Source organism: Erythrolamprus reginae, chromosome 9, assembly GCF_031021105.1.
Source record: "Erythrolamprus reginae isolate rEryReg1 chromosome 9, rEryReg1.hap1, whole genome shotgun sequence".
Lineage (NCBI taxonomy): Eukaryota > Metazoa > Chordata > Lepidosauria > Squamata > Dipsadidae > Erythrolamprus > Erythrolamprus reginae.
The window spans coordinates 7,019,345-7,033,684 of NC_091958.1; the positions used below are offsets into that span (position 1 = coordinate 7,019,345).

Here is a 14,340-nt window from a genome sequence, read left to right on the forward strand (position 1 = left end):
ACCCCGATTCCCTTGTTAGGGTATGAACAAAAAACATGTTGCTTCTGCTGCAGAAACCCAGAGCAACACTAGAGGGCAGCAAAGAGTTGGCCGAAGCAAGGAGTCACTCCAATGACAGGAACCAACACTAGAGGGCGCTGCCTCTTTCGCATTGCTCTGACCTCTCGCTGCTGTTCGACTCCCTTGTGGGTCCGTAGAGCTAAGAAGAGAGTGGCACGAAATTTCCACACTTTTTTTTTTTTTGCCTTTGCTCTATTGCCTCGCAGCTGCAAAATCTCAGGCGGACGCCAGAGGGAGGCAAGAGGGGGCTCGCCCGGCGTCTCTCTGCTGCCCGCCGAGGCCGGTCGGACGCCCCGCTATTGCGGCTTCGGCGCGGACCGAGGACTCTCCTGAGGAAAAAGAGCGCGCGGGAGCCCGCCAGCGCCACCTCGCGCTCGTCCCTCCCTTGTCTTTACCTCCTGACCCCGCCCCCCTCGCTGCTCTCGCGAGAACGGGCGGAGCGGGGGTGACGTCATCGCCGCCCGATGCGGACCATGGGCAAGAAGCACAAGAGGCACAAGGGGGAGAAATACCCGTATGAAGGTACCGGCGTTCCGGATGGGCGGGGGGGGGGGAAGAGGGGAGGGCTGGGGGCGCCTCCCGTCCGCCCAAAGGCCCGCTACCTTCTTGAGTGAGGGAGGGAGGAGCAGGGGCCTCCCGGTGGTCTCGATCTCTCAGCCCTCGGGAGGAGACCAGGGCTCCCATCATCCCCTGCTGGTAGGGAGGAGGGATCTGCAGCCCCCAGAACCCCCTATCGGAAGGACTCAACAGCTCCCAGAATATCCTGCCAGAGGGAATCAGCAGCTCCCAGAATCCCCTACTGGGGGGGGTGGGGGGAGAACTGCAGCCCCCAGAATCCCCTGTCAGAAGGAACTACAATTCCTATTATCCCCTGTCAAAAGGAACTGCAATTACTATTATCCCCTGTCAGAAGGAACTGCAGCTCCCAGAATCCATTATCAGAAAGAACTATAGTTCATATTATCCCGTCAGAAGGAACTACAATTCCTATTATCCCCTGCCAGAAGGAACTGCAGCCCCCAGAATCCCCTGTCAGAAGGAACTACAATTCCTATTATCCCCTGCCAGAAGGAACTGCAGCCCCCAGAATCCCCTGTCAGAAGGAACTACAATTCCTATTATCCCCTGCCAGAAGGAACTGCAGCCCCCAGAATCCCGTCAGAAGGAACTACAATTCCTATTATCCCCTGTCAGAAGGAACTGCAGCTCCCAGAATCCCCTGTCAGAAGGAACTACAATTCCTATTATCCCCTGTCAGAAGGAACTGCAGCTCCCAGAATCCCCTGTCAGAAGGAACTACAATTCCTACCATTCCCTGTCAGAAAGAATTGCAGGTCCCAGAATCCCCTGGGGAGACTGCAACCCCCAGAATCCCCTGTCAGAAGGAACTACAGTTCCCAGAATCCCCTACCAGAGGCGATCTGCAGCTCTCAAAATCCTCTACTGGGGGTGAGCTGCAGCCCCCAGAATCCCGTCAGAAGGAACTGCAGTTGTGGCTTGACTACAGTTCCCAGCAGCCCCAGCCAGAAGATGTTACACATTGTTTCCTGTCTTTGTATCTCCATGCGTGTCTATCCAAGTCCTTGTTAACTTCAGTGGGTGTCCCATGGGTATTATTATGCCAATCTTTTTTGCACACTCTTCGTTGGCAGAGTTACCTGGAAAACTTCATTGTGTTTCCCTTCGAGGTGAAATCTAATTTTGGAACGAATCCCAAACTTGTCTAGCCTCTTTCTTTATGAAGGCAGTTTATTTACGGCTTTGTATATGGAAAGGTTCGTTTTTCTCAAGCTGTTTGGAAAAGAGGCACATCAATATTTGTAGCGCATCTCTGAAGGGGAAACACACCAAGCAAATGTACTGTGGTTTGGAGCAATGTGAACATTTGCCTCTGTGCATATTATAACAAAAACTAGTGAAATTGCTAATGGTTGAGCATTGCTTCTTGGGCATTCAGATGATGTAATTAAAATCTGTATCAAAGTCAATGAATACATACATATTCTGGTATGATTGGCCGAATTTCTGCTGATTTTCAGTAGTAATTTGAAGCATTTAACCTTGCTAATATCCCCTGTCTATATGACCGAAAATGAAATTTGAGACCCTGTAGATCAGTGTTTCCCAAACTTGGCAACTTGAAGATATCTGGACTTCAACTCCCAGAATTCCCCAGCCAGCGAATGCTAGCTGGGGGATTCTGGGAGTTGAAGTCCAGATATCTTCAAGTTGCCATGGTTGGGAAACACTGCTGTAGATTATTTGTCACACAGATCTGAAATGTGTGATTAATTGACTTTTCCTCATTTTAGGGTTTTTTACAATGAGTGTAGGGTTTTTTTCATTTTGTTTTTTTCATTTTGTCCAGGAGGGAAGTGTTTTTAATAGGAAAGTGAACACAAGAACAAGGGGACACAATCTGAAGTTAGTTGGGGGAAAGATCAAAAGCAACATGAGAAAATATTATTTTACTGAAAGAGTAGTAGATCCTTGGAAAAAACTTCCAGCAGACGTGGTAGATAAATCCACAGTAACTGAATTTAAACATGCCTGGGATAAACTTATATCCATCCTAAGATAAAATACCGGAAATAGTATAAGGGCAGACTAGATGGACCATGATGTCTTTTTCTGCCGTCAGACTTCTATGTTTCTATGTTTACTTTTTCCTACACTGCTTGTTACATTTCATTACACCCAAAACAATACAAGTGTATAGTAAATGCGAACGCAACAGCAGGGTTAAAACAAGTCTGAGATTCATCTTATGACGTTTATTATCTGCTAACAATTCTATCTTTATGTATCATAACTACAGTTTGTCTTTGACTTATGAGCCACAATTGAGCCCATCATTTTCGTTGCTAAGCGAGGATTTTATTAAGTGAATTTTGCCGTGTTTTGCAACCTTTCTTGCCACAATTGTTAAGGGAATCATTACAGCCATTAAGTTAGTGACCCAGTCGTTAAGTGAATCTCCATTGAATTTGCTTGTACAAAAGTCGCAGAAGTGACTGGGGCACGCGTCCGTATTTTGATCACGTGACTGCGGGAATGCTCCAACCGTCGTAAGCATGGAAAACGGTTGGAAGCTACATTGCCAATATTTAGAAAGTTTAACCGGGACGTCTCATGTTTCTTCAAGAATATGTAGAAAAGCCATTGAAGCTTGTCTTAAAAGTGGGAGGAAATGAAGTCGCAGAACTATCTACTCAGAGCTCGGTGCACGATTCATCCTTGTATGAAGACAAAAACGAATATGAAAAACACAAAGACAAGAAAAGAAAGAAAAGGAAAAAAATGGAAAAACAAGTCCCCGGGGAGGAAAAGGAAAAAAGGAAGAGAAAAGTAAAGGTAATTGTTAGAATAGTTACTTGGTTTACTGTATAGATATACAGTGGTCCCTCGATCATTGCGAGGGTTCCGTTCCAGGACCCCAAGCGATGATCGATTTTTCACGAAGTAGCGGTGCGGAAGTAAAAACACCATCTGCGCATGCGCAGATGGTGTTTTTACTTCCACCGCTGTCCGCCCTTCGCCCGCCCACCCCGTTGCTCGCGCCTGGGGTTTCCCCGCGCGCGTGCCGCCCGCCCGCCCACGCTGTTGCTGGGGCCGCTTCCCAGCTGGGGAGCGGAGCTGGGGTTTCCCCAAGCGTGCGCGCGTTGCTGGGGCCGCTTCCCAGCTGGGGAGCGGAGCTGGGGTGTCCCCAAGCGCGCGCGCACCGCCCGCCCGCCCACGCTGTTGCTGGGGCCGCTTCCCAGCTGGGGAGCGGAGCTGAGGTTTCCCCAAGCGCGCGCGCGTTGCTGGGGCTGCTTCCCAGCTGGGGAGCAGAGCTGGGGTGTCCCCAAGCGCGCGCGCACCGCCCGCCCGCCCACGCTGTTGCTGGGGCCGCTTCCCAGCTGGGGAGCGGAGCTGGGGTTTCCCCAAGCGCGCGCGCGTTGCTGGGGCCGCTTCCCAGCTGGGGAGCGGAGCTGGGGTTTCCCCAAGCGCGCGCGCACCGCCCGCCCGCCCATGCTGTTGCTGGGGCCGCTTCCCAGCTGGGGAGCGGAGCTGGGGTGTCCCCGCGCGTGCCGCCCGCCCGCCCACGCCGTTGCTCGCGCTGCCGCTGGGGTCTTACCGGGGCAAGAGGGGGAAGACCCAGGGAAGCCGCCCAGCTTCCCAGCTGGGGAACTCCACCATCTACGCATGCGTGGCCATAGAAAAAAGGCACGTATGCGCAGATGGTGGAGTTTACTTCCGGGTTGAAAACTCACGAAATAGCCCTTTCGCGATGCTCGAGGACGCGAAACTCGAGGGTTCACTGTATATATTTTCTGTTTGTTATGTGTGGTGGGATTGGTTTATGGACGTCGTGTGACTTTTGCTGTCAACGACAATTCACTGTATTGACAATGACAATAAAATAAAGTTAGGGTGGTGTAGTGGTTAGAATGAAGTATGGCAAGCTAACTCTTCTCACTGTCAATTCTCACCAGGCTCAAGATTGACTCAGCCTTCCATCCTTCCAAGGTGGATAAAATGAGGGCCCAGATTGTTGTGGGCAATATGCTGACTCTGTAAACCGCTTAGAGAGAACTGCAAAGTGGCATATGTCTAAATGCTATTGCTGTCCCTCCCTCCCTCCCTCCCTCCTTCCTTCCTTCCTTCCTTCCTGGTACAGTGATTAGAATGCTAAACTAAACAATGTTGTTTGGCGGGACCCAGGGGAAGAGCCTTCTCTGTGGCGGCCCCGGCCCTTTGGAACCAACTCTCCCCATAGCAGGGGTCCCCAAACTTGACAACTTTAAGACTTGTGGACTTCAACTCCCAGAATTCTCCAGCCAGCTATGCTGGATGGAGAATTCTGGGAATCGAAGTTCACAAGTCTTAAAGTTGCCAAGTTTGAAGACCTCTGCCCCAGAGAGTAGAATTGCCCCCACCCTCCTCGCCTTTCGTAAACTTCTTAAAACCCACCTCTGCCATCAGGCATGGGGGAACTGAGATATTCTTTCCCCCTAGGCCTTTACAATTTACGCGTGGTATGTCTGTATGTATGTTTGGGTTTTATAATAAGGGATTTTTTAGTATTGGATTGGATTGTTACATGCTGTTTTTATCGTTGTTAGCCACCCCGAGTCTATGGAGAGGGGTGGCATGCAAATGCAATAAATAAATAAATAAATAAATGCAGTATGGCACGCTCTGCCCATATCCAGGAGTTCAATCCTGATCAGTTCAAGATTGACTCGGCCTTCCATCCTTCTAACGTGGGTAAAATGAGGACCCACATTGTTGAGGATAACAGGCTGACTTTGTAAACCACTTAGAAAGGGGCTGTAAAGCACTGTGAAGCAGTATATAAGTCTAAAATCATATTGCTAAATGCTATTAAATTGTTTTTCTAAATGTTTATTTTGCCAGATTGTTGTGCTTATGAAAATAATGTAGAACAAGTTTGACAAAGTAGAAAGTCTCCCTTTCAAATATTGGTTAAATTTAAACTGGGGAAAAATAGATAACGGTGTTCTGGGAAATTTCTTTATTTTAATTAAAATAAAATCGGAGAATTTGTGATTCTTGGTCTTTTAAGTTGCAGCTTCAATCACCTCTAGCCTTGTTCCTCATGCTGGTTTGGGATTCAGTATCTGCAAACTCAGTTTTCCAGAAACTTGAAGACTTTTTATATAGGTAGCAGCATAAATTTACCTTACTAGAAATAATATCCAGGAGCAAATTCTCTAACCTGATACGATTCAGCTTCCTGCATTTTTGTGAAGAGATGCTTTTAACGTTAATGAATATCCTAATTTTAAGTTTTATTGGATTTATAGGCTAATTAATGCAACTATGTTGATTTATGCCATATATTGCAGAATAATTTTGAGTTAAGCCTTGCAGAAAAAAGCTGAACTTAATATTTTGTAACTGGTTGCATTGATGTTTCACAAGCATTTTTTATTGTTTCTTCAGGAAGATAAAAAGAAGCGCGATCGAGACGCTGGTGAGAGCGAAGGGGAAAGAGAACTTAAATGCCAGTCTCCTTTAAGATTGGAAGTGCCTCTTGTAAAATCACTAATAAGCAGTTTAGCAAGACAGGAAGGTAAAGGAAATGCTATTTTTCTTTCAAATCGCCATGCAGTTTTTTCTTTTTTTTGTAGTAAAAAAAAATATTAATGGTATTAAGCCATAAATACTGATTCAAACATTGGTAACAAGATAAACCCTAAATAAGCATTGCACCAACTATAATTTGTCATTTTCTCCAGGATGTTTATGTGTCATTTTTTTCTGCCTAAAACACAATTAACAAATTCTTCTAAAATTAAATAAATGTTATTCTGCTGGAGAAAGACCTAGACTTTTGCTAGTTTCAAAGATGAAACTCAGAATATCTTCACTGAGAGGAAACTTTGTTAAAATAATGAAGGATAAACAGACTTCTTAAATGTATTTCCATTGTCTTTGTGTCGCTCTTTAATCCTTTTTTTGTTGTGATTTAATACTTTGTTTCCATCAAAATGGAAGAGTTATTTTCTGTTTTGTTTCCTTGTTCTATTTTTTATTCTAGAAGTGGAACAGACACCCCTTCAAGAAGCTTTGAACCAGCTTGTAAGACAACTGCAGAGGTGAGCTGTCGCTGTATTTTGTGTAATGAATGCTGTTGCTTATAGGAATTAGTAAAGAGATTAATGCCCCAATAATATCAGTGGTCAAAATGTAGCATACTTGGGGCAAAATTCTTATAACACCTGAATTTAATATTTGCTTTCTGTCTTAAAAAAACCAACAACAACCAAAAGGATTATTGCAGTGCTTAGACTGATAATTGGGCTGTGTTTGCAAATTGCTTACTCTGAAATAATCCAGCTATTATAATATTATTATTATGGATTTAGCTATTTAATCCAGCTATTATAATATTGTTATTATAGATTATTATAGAAACATAGAAGACTGATGGCAGAAAAAGACCTCATGGTCCATCTAGTCTGCCCTTATACTATTTCCTGTATTTTATCTTACAATGGATATATGTTTATCCCAGGCATGTTTAAATTCAGTTACTGTGGATTTACCAACCACGTCTGCTGGAAGTTTGTTCCAAGGATCTACTACTCTTTCAGTAAAATAATATTTTCTCATGTTGCCTTTGATCTTTCCCCCAACTAACTTCAGATTGTGTCCCCTTGTCCTTGTATTCACTTTCCTATTAAATTATACATTATAAGATAGATGACTTTTAGAATACAGTGTTCCCTCGCTTTTCGCGGGGGATGCGTTCCGAGACCGCCCGCAAAAGTCGAATTTCCGCGAAGTAGAGTTGCGGAAGTAAATACACTATTTTTGGCTATGAACCGTATCCCAAGCCTTCCCTTAACACTTTAAAACCCTAAATTGCTATTTCCCATTCCGTTAGCAACCATTCAGATTATTACTCACCATGTTTATTTATTAAAGTTTAAAAAAATATTTATTAAAGGCGGATGAAAGTTTGGCGATGACATATGACGTCATCGGGTGGGAAAAACCGTGGTATAGGGAAAAAACCTGCAAAGTATTTTTTTAATTAATATTTTTGAAAAACCGTGGTATAGACTTTCCGCGAAGTTCGAACCCGCGAAAATCGAGGGAACACTGTCCTCTCCGTTTAAAGGAGAGGAAAATATTTTGTCTCTAGTGAAGCGTTTCCCAACCGGTGTGCCGCGGCACAGTAGTGTGCCGCGAGACACGGTCAGGTGTGCCGCAGGAAGCTCCAGGTGGGCGGGGCACTGCCAGTGCCGGACCGCCAGTGCCTCCAACCTGGAGCTCCCACTCGCAACTGTCCCCCGGCTACTGCCCGATGCAGCTGTTTCCGGCTGGGCCCCAAAGAAGGAAGGCGGGAAAAAGGAGGCAGGGGCGGGGAGGTCCGGCAGTAGGAGTAAAGGGAGCCGCGGCCGCCCCTGCCTCCCCACGGTGCCTCTGGCCAAACGCGCCCCTGGCTTCTCTGCCCTGCCCCATTGCCCGTCCGATCCGCCCACTCTCCTCCTCCTCCTCCGCCGCCGCCTCCTGTATTGGGGCGTGATCCGCCCCCTCTCCTTCGCTGCCGGAGAGAGAATGGAGGGCGCCGTTGTCTTCGCCTCCGCCCGCCGGCTCCCCTCGCCCTCCCAGACGTCCCCAGCGCCCGGCCGCGCGCCGCCTCCCGTTAGCCCGGCCGACCTTTCCCTGCTGCCGTTTTCATGGCGCTCGCTCGCTTCTCCGGTCAGCAAAGCCATCTGCCCAGGAAAGCGCCGCGCCGCGCTTGCTGGCCGGAAAAGCGAGCGATCCGGGAGTCCGGGACTGTGTGGCTTTGCGCCATGAAGAGAAAACGGCAGCAGGGAAAGGTCAGCCGGGCTAACGGGAGGCGGCGCGTGGCCGGGCGCTGGGAATGTCTGGGAGGGCGAGGAGGCTGATGGCTGCTGTTGCCTCTTAGCTGCAGAGCCGGCGGGCGGAGGCGAAGACAACGGCGCCCTCCATTCTCTCTCCAGCTCTCTCTCTCTCTCTTTCTTTTTCTCTCTGTTGCCGGCATGGTGAACGAGAGAGAAAGAGAGAGAGAGAAAAAGGAGGGGAGAGAGAATGAGAGAAAGAGAGAAAGAAAGAGAGGGAAAGAAAGCAAGAGAGAGAAAGAGAGGGGGGAAGGAGGGAGAGGGAAAGACATGGAGGGAGGGAAGGAGGGAGAGAGAAAGAGCAAAAAAGAGGAAGAAAGAAAGAGGGATGGAGAGAGAGAAAGAAGGGAAGGAAGAGAGAGAAAGAGGGAGGGAGAAATAGAGTGAAATGGAGGAAGAGATTTTTTTTTGTCCAAACTTTTCTTTAGCCCCGCCCCCCCTTCAGTGTTCCCCAGAATTTTGAAAATATGAATAATGTGCCGCGGCTCAAAAAAGGTTGGGAAACACTGCTCTAGTGGCCTTGAATATGAAGCTCTCGATATCGAAATGCATTGTTATATTTGATGGAGAGGTCTCAAAATCCTCTATAGCTTAGTTTAGAAATCTCAACCACATTTTACTCATATAGTCTTGGTATAAAAAGTGAGTATGGGGGGAATGGGGACAGATATTTCTACATTGAAAAACTTTTAAAAGTTCGAGTCGCCTCGAGAAGGGTGGTGGCATAGAAATCCAATAAATAAATAAATAAAATAAATAAAAAGGGGTTGGCATAAGTCAGATCTGCTTCTCGTTTCATCTTAGTTTTCGACTTCCTTTTAAATCGGACTCGTATCTTCTCTTTTAATAGTAAACTCTGTTCTTTGTTATAGAAACAGAACATGAAAGCTGTTCTTTTTATTTCTTAACAGAAAAGATCCAAACGCCTTCTTTTCATTTCCTGTGACGGACTTCATCGCTCCTGGTTACTCCATGATCATTAAACGCCCAATGGATTTTAGTACAATGAAAGAGAAGATAAAGAATAATGGTTACCAATCCATAGAAGAGCTAAAGGTGCTTATAATTTATATTCTGACTGCAGCGAGAGGATTAAATGTCAACACTTGCTGGCAGCCGCAATTGTGACGGGCAGAGTTTGTCAAAACATGTCTTTCACTTGGAGACTGAACTTTCCTAGTTTTATGAGCAAAGAATCTTTTAAAGAATTTTTTTTTCTCCCTTCCCTTTGCTTTGAAAAGGCTTTGAGGATTTCTTCAGTGGTGCTTCAAAGAATAATTTGCAAGCGGTTATAGGATTGGAATTGACAGTTGCAGAAAAAGAGGAAATTGAAAAGCCAAAATACCTTTTATTACTTACAACAGTTCATTTAGTGAGTACAACACTTAGGGATAGGCTGGGTACAATAAAGCAATCAAATCATATTTGTATGTATGTTTGGGTTTTTTTATTTATTCATTCATTCATTCATTCATTCATTCATTCGATTTTTATGCCGCCCTTCTCCTTAGACTCAGGGCGGCTTACAGCATGTTAGCAATAGCACTTTTTTTGAACAGAGCTAGGCTATTGCCCCCACAATCCGGGTCCTCGTTTTACCCACCTCGGAAGGATGGAAGGCTGAGTCAACCTTGAGCCGGTGATGAGATTTGAACCGCTGACCTTCAGATCTACAGTCAGCTTCAGTGGCCTGCAGTACAGCACTCTACCTGCTGCGCCACCCCGGCTCTATTAAGGGGTTTTAATTCGCTTTTAGTATTGGATTATTATTGTACGCTGTTTATGATTGCTGTTAGCCGCCCCGAGTTTTTGGAGAGGGGCAGCATATAAATCCAATAAATAATAATAATTATTATTATTAGGAACCAGTCAATATAAATTGTAAGGATACAAGCAACAAAGTTGCAGTCATACAGTCATTTGTGATAGGAGATGGGAATTATGAGAAGATTAATAGTAGTGCAGAGGTAGTAAATAGTTTGACAGTGTTGAGGGAATTATATGTTAAGCAGAGTGATGGCATTTGGAGAAAAACTGTTTTTGTGTCTAACTGTTCTGGCGTGCAATGCTCTATAGCTTTGTTTTACGGGTAGGAGTTGAAACAGTTTGTGTCCAGGATGCGAGGTGTATGTAAATATTTTCACAGCCCTCTTTTTGACTCTGTCAGTATAAGGTCCACAATGGAAGGCAGGTTGGTGATAATTGTTATTTTTTTCTGCAGCTCTAATTCTCCTCTGAAGTCTGTGTCCATCTTGTTGGGTTGCAGAACCAAACCAGAGAGTTATAGAGGTGCAAATGACGGACTCAGTAATTCCTCTGTAGAATTGCATCAGCAGCTCCTTGGGCAGTTAGAGCTTTCTGAGTTGGCGCAGAAAGAACATTCTATGTTGTGCTTTTTTGATGTTAGATGTCCATTTTAGATCTTGCGGTATTGTTGAACCTAGGAATTTGAAGACCTCTACTGTTGATGCCGTGTTGTCTAGTATTGTAAGACGTAGAAGTATGGACGGGTTTTGTTCTGTCCCCACGAAGCACACAGCCACTCAAGCAGTTCAAAGCAAGACTTTTACTAATAAATCCTTTATCAGTAAAGAATACACACACCAAGTTACAACAGTCCTAGTTGGCAAACAACCCACTGCTAATTAACTTCATTAAAAGTTAATATTAGTTCAAAGAAATCCCAAACAATGTTGAGCCAATTAAGTCCAGTTATCTTGCGGAGCTTCTTCGGCTTGGCAAAGTTCCTAGAGTCCAGTCCCTGATAACAAGAGGCCAACAGAGAAACACAAAACAGGTACCACTCAACAAACTCTGTTCAAGACAGGTTTTCCCAAAGTTCTCTTCAGCTTCCGAGCTGCATCAACTCTTAAATAGACTAGGGAAGGAGAGTGGCCAATTAGCCTGCAGTTCTACTCTCGAGTAGACCTTCTGGCCTCTCGGCAGCCTTGCATGCTCTACTCTTGAGTAGACCTCCACCAGAGTAAACCTGCCTCTCGGCAGCCTTGCATGCTCTACTCTCGAGTAGACCTCCACCAGAGTAAACCTGCCTCTCGGCAGCCTTGCATGCTCTACTCTCGAGTAGACCTTCTTGCCTCTCCGCAACCTTGCATGATCTACTCTTGAGTAGACCTCCACCAGAGTAAACCTTTCTGCCTCTCGGCAGCCCTGCAGTGCTGCAGTGCTCTTGCATTTAAGAAAGGAGTATCCCCTCCTTTCTCAGCACTGCCAAGTTGCACCACAGGCTTCCAAAAGCTCTGGCTGCACAGGTTGCTAGGTGGGCCACAACAGGTTTCTCCTAAAGTCTACCACCATTTCTACGGTTTTGATTGTATTCAGTTCCAGATTGTTCTGGTCGTGCCACGAGGCTACTTATTCCATCTCCCGTCAACATAGAAACATAGAAGACTGACTGCAGAAAAAGACCTCATGGTCCATCTAGTCTGCCCTTATACTATTTCCTGTATTTTATCTTACAATGGATATATGTTTATCCCAGGCATGTTTAAATTCAGTTACTGTGGATTTACCAACCACTTCTGCTGGAAGTTTGTTCCAAGGATCTACTACTCTTTCAGTAAAATAATATTTTCTCATGTTGCTTTTGATCTTTCCCCCAACTAACTTCAGATTGTGTCCCCTTGTTCTTGTGTTCACTTTCCTATTAAAAACACTTCCCTCCTGGACCTTATTTAACCCTTTAACATATTTAAATGTTTTGATCATGTCCCCCCTTTTCCTTCTGTCCTCCAGACTATACAGATTGAGTTCATGAAGTCTTTCCTGATACGTTTTATGCTTAAGACCTTCCACCATTCTTGTAGCCCGTCTTTGGGCCTGTTCAATTTTGTCAATATCTTTTTGTAGGTGAGGTCTCCAGAACTGAACACAGTGTTCCAAATGTGGTCTCACCAGCGCTCTATATAAGGGGATCACAATCTCCCTCTTCCTGCTTGTGATACCTCTAGCTATGCAGCCAAGCATCCTACTTGCTTTTCCTACAATACTCTCTATTTCATCATTGTCATAATCAGAACTAAATGTCTTTCCCCCCCCCCCTTTTGCATCACCATTATCGCTTTTAGAATAAATAATAGCTTTGTTGGAACAAACAACGAACACGTATTCTATGTTCGACTTGCCTCCTTCCTCTTTCTGAGCACTGCTGGTTTAAAATTCTTGTCTCCGTACAACTCCTTCTATTTGTACACATTAAAGAGAAACGCAAGGCAGTTGTGGCAGTGCATTAATGCGTCCAAACTGACAAAACAACTCTGTGATCTCTGGGGAGAACTGTCGGTGACGAACGCTGCCTTTATCGGTGCATTAATAGAAAAGTGTAAGAATCAGAGGTTTGTCACCAGCATTTCTGGCCTCACACGGGATCTGTCACCCTGGAGGCTCGTCAGCTGTTCGCCCAACACTGCAAGCTGATGTCGAAAGAGAAGGGCCTGTCAATATCTTTTTGTAGGTGAGGTCTCCAGAACTGAACACAGTATTCCAAATGTGGTCTCACCAGCGCTCTATATAGTGATCCCGCTATATAGAGCGCTGGTGAGACCACATTTGGAACACTGTGTTCAGTTCTGGAGACCTCACCTACAAAAAGATATTGACAAAATTGAACGGGTCCAAAGACGGGCTACAAGAATGGTGGAAGGTCTTAAGCATAAAACGTATCAGGAAAGACTTCATGAACTCCATCTGTATAGTCTGGAGGACAGAAGGAAAAGGGGGGACATGATCGGAACATTTAAATATGTTAAAGGGTTAAATAAGGTTCAGGAGGGAAGTGTTTTTAATAGGAAAGTGAACACAAGAACAAGGGGACACAATCTGAAGTTAGTTGGGGGAAAGATCAAAAGCAACATGAGAAAATATTTTACTGAAAGAGTAGTAGATGCTTGGAACAAACTTCCAGCAGACGTGGTTGGTAAATCCACAGTAACTGAATTTAAACATGCCTGGGATAAACATAGATCCATCCTAAGATAAAATACAGGAAATAGTATAAGGGCAGACTAGATGGATCATGAGGTCTTTTTCTGCCGTCAGTCTTCTATGTTTCTATGTTTCTAAATCCCACCTACGGATTTGGTCTGTCATTCTACCTTGAAGGCAACATCAAGGGAGCATCCTTAGAGCATCCAAACAATGTAGTTTGGCGGGTCCCAGGGGAAGAGCCTTCTCTGTGGTGGCCCCGACCCTCTGGAACCAGCTCCCCCCTGAGATTAGAACTGCCCCCACCCTCCTTGCCTTCCGCAAACTCCTTAAAACCGACCTCTGCCGTCAGGCATGGGGGCACTGAAATATCTTTCCCAGGCCTATACTGTTTATGTATGGTATGTTGTGTGCATGTTTTTTTTAAACGATTGGTTTTTAGCTTTCTAATTATTGAATTTGCATTATATATTGTTTTCTTTTACTGTTGTGAGCCGCCCCGAGTCTGCGGAGAGGGGCGGCATACAAATGTAATAAATAAATAAAATAAATCCTCTTAGAAAGCAAGATCTAAGCATAGCTCATTAAAATTATCTGCTACAACGTCCTACCTGTCAATCCCTTCTGTAAAAGCAATTCAGATTCCGTAGCTTGACATGCATTGTGTAGGCAGGAATCCCAGAATTCTGCGCTAACGTGCCTTATTTTTTCTATTTATGCAGGACAATTTCAGACTGATGTGTACCAATGCGATGGTTTATAATAAACCAGAGACTATTTATTACAAGGCTGCGAAAAAACTCCTGCATTCCGGAATGAAGATACTCAGTCAGGTAATTGATGAGGAGAAGAATAAAGTTTTAGAATAATAATGTTTATTGCTATTTGGACTGTGCATTATTTTTAATGGCGAAGGGTCAGACTTGTTGGCATGCTATCTGAAATGCTGCCTCAATTC

The 14,340-nt window shown here is 45.0% G+C and overlaps 1 protein-coding gene across 2 annotated transcripts in view; it reads left to right on the forward strand.

The window, feature by feature from the left end:
• Nucleotides 1–230: 230 nt before the first annotated feature.
• Nucleotides 231–14,340, forward strand: part of BRD7 (bromodomain containing 7) — a 29,993-nt gene continuing 15,883 nt past the window's right edge. The window contains exons 1-6 of one of the 2 annotated variants that reach the window (XM_070760193.1): nt 231–582; nt 3,206–3,414; nt 6,010–6,139; nt 6,608–6,665; nt 9,353–9,497; nt 14,105–14,215. In XM_070760193.1, the coding sequence (XP_070616294.1) occupies nt 525–582; nt 3,206–3,414; nt 6,010–6,139; nt 6,608–6,665; nt 9,353–9,497; nt 14,105–14,215 (711 nt within the window). In that variant the 5' untranslated portion in view covers nt 231–524. The remainder of the gene's footprint in view (nt 583–3,205; nt 3,415–6,009; nt 6,140–6,607; nt 6,666–9,352; nt 9,498–14,104; nt 14,216–14,340) is intronic. The other variant, XM_070760192.1, reaches the window with a different exon arrangement.